Source organism: Camellia sinensis, chromosome 13, assembly GCF_055761805.1.
Source record: "Camellia sinensis isolate YWXY chromosome 13, ASM5576180v1, whole genome shotgun sequence".
Taxonomy (NCBI): domain Eukaryota; kingdom Viridiplantae; phylum Streptophyta; class Magnoliopsida; order Ericales; family Theaceae; genus Camellia; species Camellia sinensis.
In genome coordinates, this window is record NC_138973.1 from 64607630 (window position 1) to 64627649 (window position 20020).

General features: G+C 35.3%; 1 protein-coding gene and 1 long non-coding RNA gene across 2 annotated transcripts; both read right to left on the reverse strand.

The window, feature by feature from the left end:
• Nucleotides 1–4266: 4266 nt before the first annotated feature.
• On the reverse strand, nucleotides 4267–7020 carry LOC114276174 (uncharacterized). The gene is made up of 3 exons (XR_003634097.2): nucleotides 6844–7020; nucleotides 6469–6577; nucleotides 4267–4622 (listed from the first exon to the last, which is right to left on the reverse strand). It is a non-coding gene; the product is annotated as an uncharacterized LOC114276174 (long non-coding RNA).
• Nucleotides 7021–10157: 3137 nt separating this feature from the next.
• LOC114276173 (protein DETOXIFICATION 56) lies at nucleotides 10158–12270 on the reverse strand. The gene has a single exon (XM_028217962.2). It carries the CDS (start codon nucleotides 11866–11868, stop codon nucleotides 10357–10359), a length of 1512 nt encoding a protein of 503 aa, XP_028073763.1. The 5' UTR covers nucleotides 11869–12270; the 3' UTR covers nucleotides 10158–10356.
• Between the last annotated feature and the right edge of the window lie 7750 nt (nucleotides 12271–20020).

Genomic DNA, 20020 nt, shown 5'->3' on the forward strand with positions numbered 1-20020 from the left:
ACCATGGATTTTGTGGATGAGCGAAGTGCCTTTAGCTCGGTTAGGTAGTCGTGGTGCTCCATGTCAGGTGGAAGGCAAACACTTTTGGCCAGATTGAAGGCCATTAGGTGATCTTTTTCAGAGACCACTGAATCAGTATCCCGTATAGCACAGTTCTGAAAAGTGATCTTTGGAGCCCACTTGGAAGAACTAGCCCAGTCAAAGCGCTCCGGTTGTGGGCTTGGTGGAGGAGTGGTATCCTCTTCATCAACAAGACGTGGCTTGGTTGTGGAAGTCTGAGCACGCTTGTTTGGACGAGATGAAGAGGGTTGGTGGGTCGATAAGGCCATCACAGTCTCTTGTGGTTGGCTTGCTAGTGGTACCTCGGCCTTGTTTGTTTCGGTTAGAAGGGCCCTCACAGCTCATTTCTTGGACATCTCTTACTCAGTGGTTAGAGGGATCAATTTGATTTGGGGCAAGTTTGGGTACGGTTTAGGAGAGGCTTCCAATAAGAAGTCAGTTACCTTGGTCTTCCGTTTGCCACTATATCGGTAGGTCGGTTGAAAGTCCAATAGCTCGGTCCAACTTCGGTTGGGATATCGCAGGGCGACGCGAAGTATATTCAAGTTTGGGTAGCTGTATTGGGACTTGAGGAAGTTCAAATCTGCATAAAAAGAAGACAACAGTTAGAGCGGTTTAAGATGGGAAAATCGAAGTAAAAAAAGGCGTAGTATGACGCCGAGGTAACTCTACCGGCTACACCCTTGTTCCAATTTATTCTATCACCAGGGATCTGGGCTTGTTGGTCCTCAAAATTTCCAGATACCTAGAGGAAGTCATCATCATTTACGTCTTTATCTGGGGTATCCTTTATTATTTTTTCATGCCGGCGCCTTATTCTTAAATAATAGACCCATCTATCTTCGGCGGAGCCTATATAATATTGATGGAAGAGCTCGGCTAAACCGAGATTAAGGCCAGCTCGGCGGTTTAGCTCGGCAATACCATTTATTATACGGTAAGAATTGGTGAAAAGTTGGGTTGGGCAAAGGTTGGTCTGCCTAAGGAATTCACAGAGAAGAGGCTGTATAGGGAATCTTAGTCCGGACTCTACTATGGACAGCAGGGTAAAGGGAACGAAGTCGCGTTTTCCTCATGGTATGATATCCAGGTCGACTAGGGTGAGATGGACATCATCAGGGATGTTATAATCTTTTCGGAATTAGGCCATGGCACCTGGTGAGTTAACTAAAAACCTATACTTTCCCATTTGTGGTTTAAGTTATGAATAAATTAAACTGGAGTGTTAGCTTGGTCGAAGAATGATGTCGAGTAGCTCAGTTGAGCGCTGAAAGGAGTGCCTGGGCAACCTAAGTCTGCAAAGCGAAAAACAAAGGTGTTAAGCACGGATCGTTGGACCGTGCTATAAGAAATAAAGGCAAGATAAATGGAGTCCTAGCTCGGCTATGTGAGATGCTACGGGTCTTAGCTCGGTTTGAACAAGGTGTTTGTTAGCCCGGCTGAGCCTCGAGGGGCAGCGTTCTTAGTTCGGTCAGGACTAAGAGGCTGGTTTAGCCCTAAGCTGTAGCTCGGTCGTGGTTGAGGCTTTGAAGTGCGCTATTACGCAGACCTAGTACGGTTCGATAGCTCGGCTAATTGAATCAAAAGGTGGTTTGACTTGTTAAAACTACGGGAATAGCATGAAGTGTTAGTTCGGTTGGTTAGTCTGGCTAGACTGACATCAACTACAAACAACTTCCTAGTTCGGTTATATTGTGATTTTGGATTAGATGCAGTGTTCTACAGATTGTTTCATGAATACTAGTGGTTCTTACAAGGTTTTTCCCAGAAAACGCAAGGCAAAACAAAAAAATGGAGAAAATGTGTTTTACAAAAACACACAAAACAATATGTTGTGGATTATAAAAAACAAGTGCGAAAATAACAAAAAGAGAACAGATGTAGCTTACCAGGTTGAAGAGGAAGGAACTGGAAGATAGAAATGGCACCAGAAGCAAGAACACGATGCTTTTTTCAATTGCAGGTCGAAAAACGATGATAGCTTAGGAGGAAGAGGAAGAAGAGTGTGAATAGTAAAGTGATGGATTCAAAACCTTAGGGTTTGTTTTGGTGAAAGGCCCAAACTTTGGGTGGGATTGTTCAAAAAACACGGAGTACGAAGGCGGCGTAACAGCTGCATTGGGCCAATCAGAGTGTGCCACGTGTCCGTGGAATGAGAAGCGATTTAGTTGCTGCGATTGAAGAGACGCTTTTAACCGGACAGTGTTGTAGCTCGGTTGAAAAACTAAAGTTTTTTCAGCTCGGTTGGGAGGCTAAAACTTTTTAGCTCGGCGGGTAACGGGTAATCCCTATCATGCTGTACAGATGGAATTGAGGGGCAATTGAGAGGGTAATTTATATATATAAATTGGGCCGAGCTGGGTAATGGGCCATTGTGAGCCACAGTGAGAAAGACGGAGTAAAAAGGGCCTTGGCGTTAGCCCGGTCCCCAAAAAGCCTTGTTGTTATCCCGATTTAAGAGAATATTACAGATAGCCCGGTCACCACACTCAGAGTTAGCCCGGTCGTGGCAGGTTGTGGTTAGCTCGGTCAAAACCTTGTTATTTCTTAGCTCGGTCTAAACACACCATGGTTTGTAGAGGAGAAGCCGAGGTAAGAGTAGTGAATGGAAGAAACCGAACTGGCTTTAGTTCGGTCTACTCTGCGGCTTAGCATAGCCATGCTTACCTTGGTTATATTGGGATCCGATCATGGTAAAACCATCTCACTTGGTTTAAGCAGTGAGGGGGGTGTTGAGGGATAAGTATTATCTTTCAAGAATGTGATTCCTAGGAGGACTCTACATGGAGGAGTAAGAGTCCTACTAGGATTATGCCACACGGAACCTATAAAAGCTCATAACATCACCTATGGAGAGGTAACACAACTTTGATTCCCGAAAGCTTTTGTCTATTTGTCTATTTTGCTGACTTAGGCATCGGAGAGGTATCCGGCACACACCCGCCGGCTAGCTCATGTTTGTGTTTTCAGGGAGTAAAGCGACGTCGTACGGAGAAGCGTAGACTTGATCAACAGGATTATACGAGAAGGTTTATTTCTTTTCCGTACAATACTTATTTATATTCATCCCATTACTTGATATAATTATTAAGAATGAGCTTAAATGGTAAAAAATTTATCATGTAAATAATGCAATCAGTGACAGAGCCAGAAATTCATAATAGAGGTACAAATTAATAACAACGAATGATTTTTTTTCCCCTTCATAATCAATAACAATGAAATATTACTAAACTTTAACATTATAAGTCCATTTAGATAAACATGAATTTCAAATTAAGGGATTTAAGGTTGAATTTTGTAAAAATATTGGAGAGTAACTATTATAAGTAGATTGAAAAATTATAAAAGAAAATAAGTCGAGATAAAATGATGTATTAGGAAAATTCTATAAAATACATCGCAAAAAGGTGTGTATTATATGTCACAGTTATAATCTTTGCAATCTTTGGTTATAACACATTATGATATTAGCTATGATTATTCATTGTGATCTTTTTAGTTATAACTGGAAATGATTTGCTTATAACACTTTCTAGTATCAACACCATGAAATAGCATAACTTATCTATGATACACCATTTTAGGAAGTGTATAGTAGAAGGACCCATTTCAGTAGAATAGACACTACAAGAAATACCACCTTTGCTGACCAAAAAATTGGTCTCTAAAAGTCCATTTTTAGTCGGCAAAAGTTATTTGCGACCAATTTTTTTGGTCGCTACTTTGGTTGCCAATTGAGGGTCGGCAAAAGTAATTCGTGACCAAAGTTTTTGTTGGTCGGGAAAAGTTGGATTTGCCGACTAAATTTTTGGTCGCTAAATATATTATTACTACGACTAATCCATTTTGTCGGTAAAACACTTTGGTCGCAAAAAGTGATATTTTCCCAACCAAATATTTTAGTCGCCAATTGTCACATTCCACGACCAAACAGATTAGTCGCCAAGAGTCAAGGAATCGCCGACTAACAATTTAGTTGCCAAAAGGTAAGGAATTGCCGACCAATGATTTTAGTCGCAAAAGTGTAGAATTTGCCGACCAATTTTTTAGTCGTCAAATCGTTTTTTTTTTTTTTTTTTTTTTTTTTTGAGAACAATCAATTTTTATTTATAAACATTCAATCCAATATTGAACAAAATTCATTCAACCCAACCACAATTAAGGAACAATAACATTTAAAAAAGAAAAACTTAGGAACAATAATTAACAAATTTCTTTTCTTATAACTTCACTAAATCATCAAACAATAATTGAATTCCATTTAAAATAAAGATGAAAATATGTAATCGTAGTGCAGCACAAGGCATATTCAAGTCAAGTTGAATTTAGTAAGCATGTCTTCTCAAAAGCTACATCCTCTTTGAAGTCCAACATGACACAAAACTTGAAGCCTTTCACATTCTTTAATGATTTAACATACCAACTTGCTTGGCATCTGATCCAAACTAACATATGAGCTTAAAATTGAATTTCTCAAAGACCTTCCTAAACTCCTCATCCAAATGACCATCAAATTTAGCCTTTTCTGGTACATATTCAACTTCAACTTGCTTGATAACCTATTAGTACCAAAACAAACAAAAACACAAGTTAAGATCAATGAATCAAAATGATCATTTAAAATAAAATAAAAAAGAACAAATCAGTTTAAGATCCAGTACTATCATTACCTGTTTTTGTAAATGGAAAATATTACATGGAGAATTTTCTACAACAGATTGTAAAAAAGTTGACATCAACCTCCAATCTGTTTTCACGCCCAAAATAACAACACTCACCATATTCATCTATCACAACATGTCTACAAGCATCCACAAGATCTTCTTGACTTCCCCGTAATGATAGCACTGTACTCGATAGTTTTGCATTTTTTCCCAGCTATCATGGAGTTCCCACCTTAATGACAACACTAAAATTGACAAGAAATGGGAAAATTGTCTAGAAGCTTTAATGGCATTGAACTTTTTTTGTTCTAAATAAAAAATTAACACCCAAGTCCTATGTTATGCTTGATATGCTATATGAAATACATTAACACCCAAGTCCTTGTAACCGATGCCGAGACACAAATAAGATTAATTAACTTGACAGTCAGCCAAAAAGCCCAAGCAAAGATATTGGCCCCAGCAACTATCACAACCTGCCCCCAAGCAGAAATTATCTTATAGGTCAGACCTATAGGATCCGCAAACATACGACCAAGTGGTAGGCAAACTTACTAGATAATTATCCTGCCCCAAGTAATGTCACAGCTTCAAAATGGTACCAAAGTGTTAACTATGACTTTAACATCTAAATATGGGACTAAGTAACCAAATCTTTTTCTCTAAAATAGCAATCTACTTTCGATGCATGTAGAGAAATTTATTCTCCTCTCCCTGCTTTTCTGCAAGGAAATTGTAGTGAAATATAAAAAATAAGGCATTGAAAATGAGGCTCCAAAGAGGCCCACGTGACAAACATTGATTCTAGTAAGAGCTCAAGAGGATGGAAACCAATATGACATGTCACCTAATCAACCAAAGAACCAATTTATCTGATAAATTTCAGGGAAAAAAAAAAAAAAAAAACCCTCTTCTGATCAGTAGTCAAGATTATAATCCCCAAACAAACACATCCAACTAATGGTGTAGTAGTGTGTAATGTGTAAAAGCTATCAAGGTTTTGTGCAAGTGCAAGCACATGGAAGCTTAAGAAATGTAAAATATTCAATCCACAGATAGTAGCAACAGAAGTTTAAGAAAGCCAAATTGTTTCCACAAATCACCTTCGGACTACAGACTCTGTAATGTGTCTTCTATTATTAGTAAAAAAAACCCAACTTATGAAATTCTTAGCTCATTCGCAGCAAAAGATTGTAAAAAATGAAAAAAAAAGTTTTGTAGGCAATTTTATGGACACACCCACTCCCACACCCACCCTATCTTCTGAGCAAATACTGTTAAGCCATCCTGTGATAGAATAAAGCTTTGGACCCCCAGTGGGGGTACTGGGGGTCACCTCCCATTGGTCCAAAAAAAAAACAGTTTTTTTTTTTTTTTTTTTGAGTTTTCAGCCAATCCCAGGCCGACACGTGGCACTGGGGGGTCACTGGGGGTCATCCCCAGTGGGGGTCTGTAGCATTGCTGCCAATGATATTAGGAAAATAGTGTCTCCTTGTCATCTTGTTCAACAAGGACTAGGACCAAATGTTTCGCCACTGACAACCATGATAAAATACTCCCTGGGCATGCTACCAACTGAGGCATGGGTTGACAAATGATTTGCTAAAGCCCTCTCCTTGGGCATGCTTCCAGTAAATTCTTAACTATGTACGAATAATTTTGCGCCTTTCATCTCATATTAAGAAGAAGGAAACAGAGACACGAGTCTATAGATACATATATGCAATAGAGAAAAACTTACCTTACAATGTGAAGGAAGATCAAGTTAATATGACGGAGAGATTGTGGGAGAACCAGAGCAGATCAGCGATGAATTGTTCGTCATCGCGTCATTGTTCGTCGACTTCTTCCTAATTAATGCCAATCCCAAAATTGAATCAATATCTCAATCAAAATAAGACAATCATTAGCTCAATCAATGCAAAGGCAATTCTGTAGAGCTAGGGCATGAACCCTTCAAATTCAAAATTTACAAAAAATTAAAATCAAATACAAATGTCAATTAGACCAAAAATGAAAATCAAATACAAAATCAGATCAGATAAAAAGTGAAAATCATATTCGGATCTTAGATTGAAAGGGCACCGCTTGTGCGATAGAGATAAAGATGGCACACCTTCTGAGACACAGCTCTTGAGAGAAAAAGCTCCCGAAGGAGAAGTTGTCTGCGATAGCTTCATCATCCATCTTCAACGCAATGTGAAAGGCGAGGATAGCCATAGAATTTCAGAGAGCTCGGCGAGAAAGATTGAGAGCGAGAGCTAGGGCTTTTGTTTTCGACAATGAAGATCGGGACTCTCACGTCCTTTCAAAAATAAATAAATACCTAGCAAATGTGAAGTGTGAAAAATAAGAAACAATTATGAGTTAAAACTACAAGGGATTGTTTCGAATTATAACTTAGTTTGGTTTTGAAATTCAAAAACTGCCGAGTTTTTTATTTTTTTATTTTTCTTATGTTTTAGTAAATGTTTTCATATTTAAATTAATTATTTTTTACTTTCTAAATTTACTTAATATACATCAATTTAAAAAGTAAAATATTTTTGATGAAATCTATTGTTTTAACTAAACACAAATATATATTTGTTCTTTTTCATATTTAGTGAATTTTTTTTTTGCAAAGAAAGTATTTTTTTATTTTTCATATTTAGTGAATTTTGTTAGATTTTTTAAAAAATATTTTTACTTTTTAAGTATATTTAAAAAGTAAAAAAATATCAATACAGATAAAAAAAAATTTCCCTTCCAAATTTTTGGCGACCAAAGTTTTTTGTTGCAAAAAAATTTCAATTCCCATCTCCACATTTCAAATTTCCCTCCCAAACTTTGGCGACCAAAAGACCAGATTAGTCGCAGAAAAGGTAACTTCGCCGACAAATTTTTTTAGTCGCCAAATCACAATCAATGGCGACTAAAAATTAGTCGCTAAAAGTATTAATTTGGCGAGTAATTTTTTTTGATTGTTGAAAATAAGTTTTTAGTGACCAAATTTTTGGTCGCCAAAGAAAAGAAAAAAAATTTATATTTCATTCGACGACTAAATTGTTTTAGTAGCCAAAACTCAATATAAGCCAACTAAAATATTTTTGGTTGGGGAAAATAAGTTTTTTGCGACTAAAATTTTGGTCGCCAATTCAATAACCAACTTATTTTTTATCTTCCGCGACCAACTTATTTTTTGGTCGCCAAAATGTGACATTCCGCGACCAAATTTGTAATTGGGGAAAATAAGTTTTTTGCGACTAAAATTTTGGTCGCCAATTCAATAACCAACTTATTTTTTATCTTCCGCGACCAACTCATTTTTTAGTCACCAAAATATGACCTTCTACGACCAACTCATATTTGGTCGTCAAAAATAATGATCATTTGCGACTAATTAATATTTGGTCGCCAAAAGATAATATTTAGCCACTAACTTTTATATTGGTCGCAGAAAGTAGTCGCTAAAAGTACAGATTCTTATAGTAAGTGGGTCACTATTACAATTTAAGAAGGGAATTTTATAATTTTATAAAAGATATATAAGACATAATTTATATATATTAATATTAGGGTATTAGTAAAATTATCAAAAATCCAATTGGGGCGCGTGATCCCCCATGTTCCCTTACTAAATCTGTCATTGGACACAATTGTATAGTATGCGCTTCCAAATAGAGAGCATTAAGCACCGAAAAAATGCTGGGAAACTCAAATGTTTTATTAAAATTTCTACTAAATATATTACATGGGTGTCTCACACACTCATGTAAGATATTTGGTAAAAATATTAATAAAACATTTTGGACCCCTAGCATTACTCTTAAGCGTCAGCTACCCGGTGAGACTGAAAAATGTGTCAGCCTTGTAAGGCGACATGTGGACCACGCATATACTATTGATCACTCCCCTCCAGGGTTGAGCCATGCATGCCAACTGAGTATAATCTCTGGTTGCCTTAATCACCGACCAGGAGGAACACCAACTGCCCCCCCATAACTGTGCTCGGCCGATCTCAGCTTGGTCAAGTAAGCCTACACACATGCGGGCGCTCTTTGTCTGCCCATGATAGCACGCTTAGTCCCCGCTTAACTATGCAGGGCAGCTATCCATTGGCGTGTGTCTCTCTTATACCTTTTAATTCCTTCTCCCTATTGACACCTTGATGTTCTCATGCTATCCTAGGTTGGGACTTGGAAATAGGGTCTCGGGACCGACTTGGGGTTATTGCCACAATCATGGGAAATTTATAATATTTATCCAACATTAGATCTCGGCATGAATTAATCTGGCTGCAATGTTCTTGCTCAAAAGCGGAATTACTATTTTCAAAGTGCAGAAGGAAACGATCAAGTTACCTTTTTTTTTTGGTTGTGTGGAACTGACATGTACTTTTTCTGTCCCAAGCATCCTTTTTTAACTGAATCAGCTCAAATTGCCCTCGATTGGGCTGTTGGTGAAAAGCTAAAATCTAGTAAGTGTCTACTCAGTTTGCTGAACTTTTGCTTTTTTAGTCGGAATTGTAGTTATTTTGTCAATGAACACATCTCTAATTGACTGCATATATGGTCAGTTGGATGGTTACATAGAATCAAGTTTACATTTTATATTCAATCACTGCAAAGTTCATTTGATAGTGGCTGGCTTGAACTTAACCAGATGAATAACAAATTTTGGAAAACAGAGTTTATAATATTCTCCATGCTTATTGTTTGTTTATTTACTTATAATTTTGAAATTGTTGGAATATCTTGTGTTCTGTTGTCTAATTGTTGTGATACTTCAAAATTCTAGCAAGGATGGGGTGTTGCAAAGTAGTGCTTAAAATCAAAGTTCATTGTCAAAGGTTTCACTGTTGACTTGTACATGCTTCTACTTGTTTGAAAACTCTGGGGTACACTGTACACCATGGCTTAACGTCTACATGTTAGACCAAGAACAGTTACATATGGATCAAAATCTTGTTATCTTTCTTAATACTGAATTTCCAACATCAAAATGTGTCCAAAAAGCTTTTGGTGTTCTTTAATATCCATGCATTACTAATCCAGTGAAGCCCAAGTTTTCTATGATTTAATACCAATTAGTTTCAGTAATTGGATTCTTTATTTTTGTTTGGCCTTCTTTTCTTAGAAGTTTAATATTCTTTGACATTTTTGTTTTGTATTTAAAAATGAATTCATTTTGTGTTTCACAAAAATATGGATTTGCTACAAAGATGATATTAAATTGTGGTAATGTGTTTTACATAAGATTTAAGGGTACAACTATGTCATGCCTTATGGAGCCACTAAAGATGAGGGGAGCTACCAATTGGCTTATGGCTGAATCAATTTTAGATTTTCTTTAAATATCAGTTCTAATTTTAGTCCAACATTTTGTAAGAAGACTTGAATTTTTTGTATGGTCTATTCATAGTGATGTCCATTTTTTCAGATGCGAAAGAAGTTAGATTCCATTCCTTCAAAAAGAAAATTAAAGTTACCATTTCATGTCAAAATAGTTTTTTTTGTGCAATTTTCCACATGTTTAATCAAAGCTTTGAACTTGTTTGCAGAAGTTTTTCTGTCCAAGTGAATTCCTGATTGGAAATCTCTAACCGAACTACTCTTGGCTTCCCCATCGCACCAGAATTCTCTGTTTGTCATACTGTGATACTTCTTTGTGTTGCCAAATTCTTGTCATCTCCATCATCCTTCAGTGTCTCTTCCATGCCACCAGCAAGTATTTGTGCCTTGTCAGCTTCTTCAACCCAATTGATCCTTGCAACAAACACCAACAACATGGCTAAACAAGCAACCATCCCAACCAAGAACCCTACAAGTAGTCCACCTAACCCAAGATGGACTTTGAAAGCGAAAATCACACCCAATGGCAGGGCCAACAAGTAGAATCCTCCAAGATTGGCATACATGGCCAACCACGGCCTAGCTGTTCCCCGGACTATTCCTCCACAAACTGTTACAGGGAAATTGACTACTTCCACCAAGGCCATTACCAACATTGTCTTCTTCACACCTTTCACAATTGCCTTGTCATGGCTAAACAATGGCCCCCAAATTCCTCTTGCTGCTACCATAACCAAGCCACCGATGCAGCCAGAAACTATGCTCGAGGCCAGAGACACGCATGCTGACCGGTAAGCAAGGCCTGCTTGGTTTGCACCAAGCTCATTTGAGACCCTAATGGACGCACACGTGGCTAGTGAAAGCATTACAGAGTAAAGCAAGTAGTCAAAGTTGAGCACAATGGCCAACACTCCCACTGCCTGTTTGGCATTTGTGAGCCGCCCAGTTAGCAAGACTATGATCTCGACACACCACCATTCGAGGCAGGTGGTCAGGCAACATGGCCCGCAAAGTTTGAGCAATCCGATCCAGTCGCGGACGTGTTGGTCCCACCATCCGCCTTCTTTCCACTGTGCTCCCTTGCTGTTCTCCGTGATCAACACATGAAATCCTAGCAGAACCACAACTATGAGGTCAGTTATCCAGACTGCCATTGAAACTCCCTCAAGTCCTTTAGCTTTGCAGAGTAATATGTTGATGGGGACATGAAATGCTACAGCCAGAACAGCGCTAATCAGAACCGGTACAGTTATGCTCTGTGAGCTCAAGTAGGCTTTAAGAGGAGATAGAAATGAAGTGACTACCAAATCAGGGAGGAGATAATAGAGGTATTTCTTTGCAATGATTGAAATTTCTTGTTGTTGGCCGAAATGAATGAGGATTTTGTCAACACTGAGCCACAAAAAAGAAATGGGTAGTGTAGTGAGTAGTAACAAAAGAATAGCCATGAAAAGAGTCTTGTGAAGCAGTTTGAAATTCTTGGCTCCATAAGCTTGACCACATATGGGTTCCATGGCACCACAGAGCCCGTTGAGGACAGCGAAGCCAGTGACATTGGCAAAGGTGAAACCGAGTGTTCCACCGGCTAATTCCAGCTCTCCAAGCCGGCCTAGAAACGCGGTTGTGATGGCTATCTTGGCGAACCACGTTAAGTTCATGGCTACCAGAGGAAGTGCTATTCGTCGCTGGGTTTTGAGCTCCGAAAGGGTTGTGTGAATGGAGTTGGGTGGCCATTTCTGGTTCTGGAAGAGAAATGAAGGCGAAGAAGATGGTATAGATGGGATTTTCTCAATTGGGTTTCTTTCCATTGTTGAATCCTCTGCTGGAGATATTAGTTGTTGGTTGAGTTGCAGTGGATTGGAGGGCTTGTGATCTTATTGAAAGATATAAGTTGTTGTAGATGAGCACTAGAGACGAGATTAATTATGTTTTGAATGCATGGGTTTCCCTAAAAGGGTGGCTTTTTTGTGATAGGCCAATAAATTGAGGGGCTAGAGAGTTTGGTGGTGGATTTATAGTGCTTGATGAGTATGCTTCGGCCTAATCTTATTTTGAATGAGAAGGCCACTCAAGTGGAAAACTATAACAGCCAAATAAAAAGAGGAAAAAGAATTACTGTGCCAAATATTCCAAATATCACAAACTCTCAATAGTGTTTTTTTTTTTTTTTTTTTTAAATGTAGATAGACCTATGAAATGAACATTTCTTGGAACCCAAAGATTCATTATTGGGTTTATTCTGTTCCCAGATAAGGAATGGAGTAAAGGAGAAGAATATAAAGAAAAACAAGAGAAATACAATAAGACAAATAGTTTTCTTGTGTATTGGCCTATATTATATTTATTGGTGGGCAAGATGAAAAGGATATAGGGATATAAAGGGATTCATAAAAAGTCTATGAGATAACATATATTAGATGGAGGAGCGAATTCTTAACTTTAAAAGGCGGGAAAGAATTCTATGGGACACTCATCTTTAGATTACATTGGGATAGAATTCTATGGGATCAACAATTTGTAGAAATAAAATTGAAAAAAAAAAGGAAAAGAAAAGATAGATATTTCTTTTTTCGTTCTACAAATCTAAGATCTAAATACACTTTCGAAGTTTTCTTAGAGCATTTTCAATATAGTTGTTAAAATTGTGTGTATTAGTGCGTTACATGACATGAGTGGGGCTCAATTTTGTGTGTTAATGTTTATTGGTTTAATGAATGAATGGGTATATCATCACTTTGTGCACCATGGTGAGCCGCTCTCTTGTTAGTTCAATTGCTATAGTTAACGATTTCTTTATAGGATGTTTGGTATGGATTATAGGGAGTGATTATAACTTATTTTAACTTGAAAATCTGTGCCAGACTGTTTGGTGCAGCTTCTACTTACAGCTTTTTAGATAAAAATAGCTTAAACAAGTTGAGAAAAGCTGATTATTTAGAAATTAGAGAAAGGGTACTTTTGGTTTCTACTTTCTGATTATCAGTTTTTAGTTTACAACAAACTGCACCAAATAGCGCCTTAATATCTGGCATTAATTTTGGCAATGAACCCACACACAACCTCCATTAGAGCAACAAAAATGCATCCATGTTCTCTTTTTGGCAAATATCTTACATTGACACACAAAAATACTTTAAATACTCTTATATCTGGTAAATTTTGTTTATTGAAATTAGTTATAAGATCAACGGATTTTTTATTGGCATCTTCTTTATCCTTATCCTGATTGAGGCCATTACCAATACATAATAAGATCTATCCTACAAGAAAAGTGAATAATAGAAAACTACCTTAAAACATAAGAGACCTATTTAAAACATAAGACAATTTTATGACTTTTGTTTCACCACTTTCCACTTATTTATTTATTTTTTAGTTTTTTAGATTTGTACTCCAAGAATTTAAAACGCACTAATACATAAAAATTACAGGAAAGAGACAATCATCCACCATTTTTCGTTCTTCTCTTTTTTAATAAAGGCACTTTGCATTCCACTTGCTCCCCATTCGTAAAGCATGCATGTCTCTCTCTACATTCTTGTCAATGTTGTCTATTTTATAATGCCCCTATGATTGAGTATATATATACTATTTAATTTTATATAACAAAGCACACAATTCAAAATGTTTTGAAATTTTGTAACATTTTTTTTTTCATTCTTTCAAAATTGTTCATATTGTTAACTATTTTAGAAAATAACCTCTTATACTTATTAAATTCAATCCATCTCCTCCATTTATCAAATCACTAAAAAAATTAAATATAAATTACAAACACATCGTGTTTGCATCCATTGCTAGTATATAGATATCTACACTATTATATAAGTGCAAGCTGAAATTGGTATTGATGTTACAGAATTCTTATTTCTGAAAATACTCCTAAGAGAACTATTTCCAAAAATACCATTAATGCTGTATTTGGTTGGGGGATTTGGAGAGTGATTTGGAAACGGAAATGGAAAAGATAGGTGAAATGTGAATAAATCATGCCTATATTTCACATAGTTTCACACACATTTTTCCTTTTTTGTCACACCCCAAATCCGGGCATGACCGGCCGTGGCCCACAGGGACTTAGCCCAAGGCACACGTAAGCCTAAACACGAATCCAATCACATTGAACAACTGAACAATAGTCCAATAATAAATAACCAAAACTCAATCCAGACATGCCACAATTATAAACGGCAAAATCAACCGTAATCAAAAGCCATCCAAACTTATGGGATATAAACAACCCACATATCAAAAATAATCCTAAATGAACTTCGATAAGAATAAATATAAATATGCACAAACTTGACATAACACTCTAAACTAAAGGAATGCCCTAGAGGTCCATGCAATTGAGTCCCCGCTACGCCATGAGTCCACTTTAAGTCCTTCTAACACCTGGAAATGGTAAACAACTAAGTCAGCTGATAGCTCAGTGAGTAGCAACATGGATAGTAAATACAGTTTTGAAAACAGGGTTCAATTCCAAAATAAGATATATATCACAGAAACTATATTGGCATACAGTTTGGTAAATACAATCTGTTTCAAAAAGAAGGTTCCACAGTTCAACACTTAAAATACTCATGTCTCGCAAGAACATGATAAACGACATTTTTCACTTAAAACAGATTATAACATGAACACCAATAATTTTCTGGGTACCAATAAAAACAAATAATCTGCCACACATTTCTCAGGCTATAAGCCCCGTTGGATCCAATACCGAACTAAGAGTCATCCTCAGGGTGGCACCTGGGCCTTTTCTCAAAGACGATCCGATTGAAGGTCACCTAGTTGTTTTTAAAGGTCTGTTCCTTACAATCGTTGAGCACTAGAGTCATCACGGCCCAACCCGGATCTGTTCCCTAGTGGCCAGAGTCACCACACATAGTGGAATAATTTCCCTAGACTAAATACACACATGGTCCCAATAATCAATACACATCAGTTTTCGCAAAACATGGTGGTTCATCATTATAAACATGAGACCAAAACAAATAGTTTACAGTATGCCAAGTTCACACGTGTTTCAGAAATAATTTGATTCAATTGATAATATAATAATTTATCAAAACAGTTTAATCATGAAACAACAATTTAATTTTTCCAACAGTTCAGGGTAAGGGAACATTTATAAAAATACGTAGCATGAAACTACTCACCTGAAACGCAATAATATAATCCTCGAATAGAGTGTAAAAGTCCAACTAGTGGCCTGAACCAAGTATAAAAACTACGCGTCACAACTAATTTAAAAATACTAAAAAAAATAGGAACTAAGTAACCTCAAACTAAAACGCACTAACACGGCTCAACCCAACTCACCGTTACTCTTAAATATTACCTAAGTTCATATTCTTCAAGGTCTAAAATCACCCAAGATATAGATTCCGATCGAAACTTAACTAAAAAAACTTTAAGATGAAACAGTGTTTTAAACAAGTTTTCTCAATCTATTCGCTAACTTTGAAATTTTCAAAACCCACTCCACGCTATTCGAAAAATTCCAATAACCTCCAGATATAATCTAATATATCCTAAGTTTCAAACCCAATTGGTTTCACTTGATTTGCTTATCAAAATAATTTTCTACAATTTATTATATCCAAACAGGTTGTTTTCTGCAGCACTTTAAAGAAATTGACGGTTCTCTTAATATACAAAAGCAATCAATGCAAGGCCAAAAACGTATAAAACTAGACTCGTAACCGGTTCTAATGACACTAATTTGATAATTTTTGGATTTATACCCAAATAGAACAACAATCCCGAATTTACTGTTTCGGACTGGTTTCCTGGACAGATTTGAATACCTCAATTTATATGGATTTCGACTCCCAAAAATTATGAAAAAAATTCAGATATGCAATTCAATGTGTAATTGATCTACTGTAAAAATTTCAGATTAAAATTCATCTGTTTGATATGGTTTCTTGATTTTTAAAGTTAGCGATTATGTGCAGAATTTTTGGACTAAGATTCACACCGATTCTTTATACATGAATTTAACTCCTTAGATTTCTTAACAGCATATATATATACACAAAATACATACATCTACAATCTCTCCATCAATGAATTAAATAACAATATTATTAGGATAAAGAACAGATAAAGAACAAAGAAAGAAGAGAAGAAAACCTAGTAAGCCACACAGCACAACACACCCAAAGCTCTCCTTCTTGGCTACAACAATAATCTTGATGATTGAAAAACCCCTCTCTTTTCTTCATAAACCCACGGCTCCTAGGGCTGCTAGTGTTGTGGAAAACAATTATAACAAGAGTTAGGGTTTGTGTTTATTTTATTTTATACTAGTTGTGGGCACACTTAGGTCAAATAGATAGATAAATATACAAAATACATATATAAGTTACAGGCAATTCAAATGGTAAGAGTCTAACTTATTAATTTTGTGGTCTAGAGTTCAAGTCACACCCTCTTCTCTTTTTTTTTTTTTAATAATAAATCTTGCTTCTCAATCAATGACTTTCACCATAAATTTATTTTAGGTTTAAAATTAATTAAAAGATCCTCTAATAATGTTTAATTTGCACTTAAAGATTCATAATAAAATATTTGAGATTTATAAAATTATTATTTAATTATTTACTTAATTTTTATATTCGGGTTCTCACATTTTTCTTTCCAAATCCCTCCCTAAAACCCCCAACCAAACACAGCATAAAAGTAAATACTTTCTTCTATAACTGCACATCTATAAATTTAAGAATTTTGTAACTACTCATCATGAGAGTGTGCATACATTCTAGTCTATATATAAACAGAATCTCCTTAATACCAAGTGGACGAAATGGAGACAGATTATGTATATGCCACTAAAATTTGGATATATTAATGCCATCATGTGTTAGGAGAAAAAGAATTGAAGTTATTTGGCCTTATTTATATATATATATATATATATATATATATATCTTTTATCTCATGCATCGGATGGGTCAAAAGTTAATATAGGTATAGAAAAAGAGAATTTTTTTTTCAATATTCCCGGAGTACCACGTATTTATACTCTATAACTAATTATTTTCAATATACCCTCTCATGTTTATACTCCACCTACTCACCTTTTTCACCAATTATAATACTATGAAATATCACATGTCCATATTTCAAGATTACTAAATAATTGCCCGATAAAGAGAGAGATTATGGTAGTGACACCCAAGGGGCTAGAGCTAATCAGCCTGATTCCGTGAAATGCACGAGAGTAGAAAAATTGAACCCTCACCCTGAGTGCACATCTATATTATATACATATGCAATGATTTTGATAGAATTAATTACTTGTGGTTGTTAATTTTGCAATTACATTCTATATAGTGTGTATGCTTGTGCTCATGTATACAAATGGTGTATAGGATAAACAATGACGAAAAAAGCATCACAATCTTAAAATGTAGAATCTTTTGAAGATGAGAGGATAATAATAATGTAAATCGAACCAAGATAGAACCTGGTACAACTTTTTAATATGAATGTGCAGAGAATAAATTAGATAGAATATATGACCTACATGTACAGTGTGATCTATATACCAAGAACATCACCAAAGGAGATCTTATTGGTCCTTACTACTTAAATTCTCATCATATATATGTTGCAATCTTGCCTACCATACCCAACTAGGTTGGAAATACAAGAGATTCAGGATTTTGATTTGAGGTGATTAAATTAGTAGTCTAGCTTTATATATTCTTCAGATATATATTCTTTTGTAAAAGAAAGAAAAAAAAAGGTATAATAGCCCAGATAACGACTGTGAATCTACTCTGGACTAATCTTAATAATTTGAATCGTTCAACTTTTAATTTATGTGAAAAATCAATTTGATTGGATTTCAGTATCCATATATTTGAATAACATTGTCTTCAAAAAAAATGCTAATTCATTTTCAAAATCACACTTGTCGTCTATTTTTTTAAAACAAGCGTGGTTGAAACATATGACTAGTGATATCCAGTCAATCTGATTTTTACTATGGATGATCTATTTGACGGGCCCAACAAGATAAACAATTTGAATTATTGAGGTATGTCTAAAATGGACCCACAAAATATTTTTGTTTTTAGATATTTTAATTTCTCTATTTCAATCCATTTTTAATATGTAGAATCTCAAGATATGATTTAATGATTAAAAGTGTACTAGGACAAGAGAACAAATAATCCCATGCCAAGAATGATTTTTTTATTATTTATAAATTGTACATTAGCACAATGAATCACAGTGACAACGAAGTTCAAATACAACAAATTATTATAAAAAAACTTCAAATTAATACAAATATTATTACAAAAAAACCTTAAAGTAGAAGAGAGAAAGTTTAAAAACAAATACAAATTTGAACTTGGGGCTCCTTTATTTTGGGCCAACGGCCCTATATTGACACCTCTTCAAACTAGTGGGCATCAACTAAATACTTAACTTCGTGAGATGGGCCTCAGGCCACAAGAATGTGTATGAAGTTTGGTTTGGTTTCGTTTGTCTATTTCTTAAAAAAATGTAAAACTACTTTAACGTAAAAAATAATAAATAAAATGCGCATAATTTTTATATGATTCTACATTTTTTAAGGTTAAAGATATTTTTAGAACATTGAAAAATATATTTTTAATATTTATTTTTGTCAAATTAATTTCTATTTTAAAAAAAAAAATCGAAAATTGACTCTGAAATTGAAACTAAAACTAAAACCGAACAAAGCAGCCTAGTTTTTCAATTCATTGTTTTAAGTCCTTTTCGGTTTATTTAAGAAATTTATAATGACACACACACGCAAAAATGGGTTACTTATTGAAATTCTCATGCTTCCCTTCTCCGACCAGGCTCCCCTCCACTTGGAGGCTGCTATCCGGCCCATGTGATTTACCAAGGCCCGTTTTAATAATTTAAATTAATCATTTTGTAAAATTTATTGTATATATCATTCATAAAAAATTAAACCGATCCGATATTTGTAACCTATTCAATTTATACGTTTGTCACAAAAAAATAAAAATAAAATTGAATTGACTATTTTTAAAAATACACTTGTCGCCCTTTTTTATTTTTATTTTTTATTTTTATGAGAAATGCGATAAATTGAATAAACTGCAATTATGGGTGATATAATCTAAAGCCTCGTTTGGCAAGAGGCTATTTTAGCCAATTAGTCAAAAAATTACTAAATTAGCCAAAAAGCCAACAACTCATACTAAAAAGTCAAAGATTCTCTTTTCTCTCTACTTTTTGCACATCTTTTCGTAATTAGCCAAAAAGTCATCCCAAACATACAAGTTTTTTTTACCTACCTTTTTAGCCAAATAGCCAAAAAATTACTAAATTAGCCTGTTCCCAAACGAGGCCTAAGAGCCCGACAAAATACACAATTTTAATAATTAAAACGTGACCCGTAGTGAGTCTCACAAGTTCGGACAACACCCTCCAGGCAATAATTTGGACCCGAGAGAAGACAAATCCTTCCTAGAAATAGAAAAACAGAATATCACAAAAAGTTAATTGGAAGAATAATTTTTTTTCCCCTCTTTTTGATTTTTGACTTGAACGTCAAAAAAATGTTGAGTTTACAATTTCATAAAATGAGTTGCAATTTGATCTCCCCTGCAGCATTGAAATATATTTTATTTTTTTAAAATACTTTTTCACTCAGTAGAGGATAATTTTTTTTTTTTAAATTATGAAAATTACATCAAATTGAGCATTAATCAACTATCTGTTAAAACTGGAACGATACCTTATGATGACATTGCATAAGTATGGAAATGACACCAACAAGCACATTTATATTTACTAGTGAGTCATTAAACGTGTGATGACATTGCATTAGCATTAGCAACTTCATTATGCTAAATGTTGCTTAATTTGCACGCACTCAAACGATATTAAAATGGTTCGCCCAATAGTACATTGAGATTATTAAGCTGATTCCAAAAGCAC

Excerpts from the sequence above, each read along its gene's own strand:
- LOC114276173 (XM_028217962.2), bottom strand. The coding sequence starts at position 11,868 with ATGGAAAGAAACCCAATTGAGAAAATCCCATCTATACCATCTTCTTCG.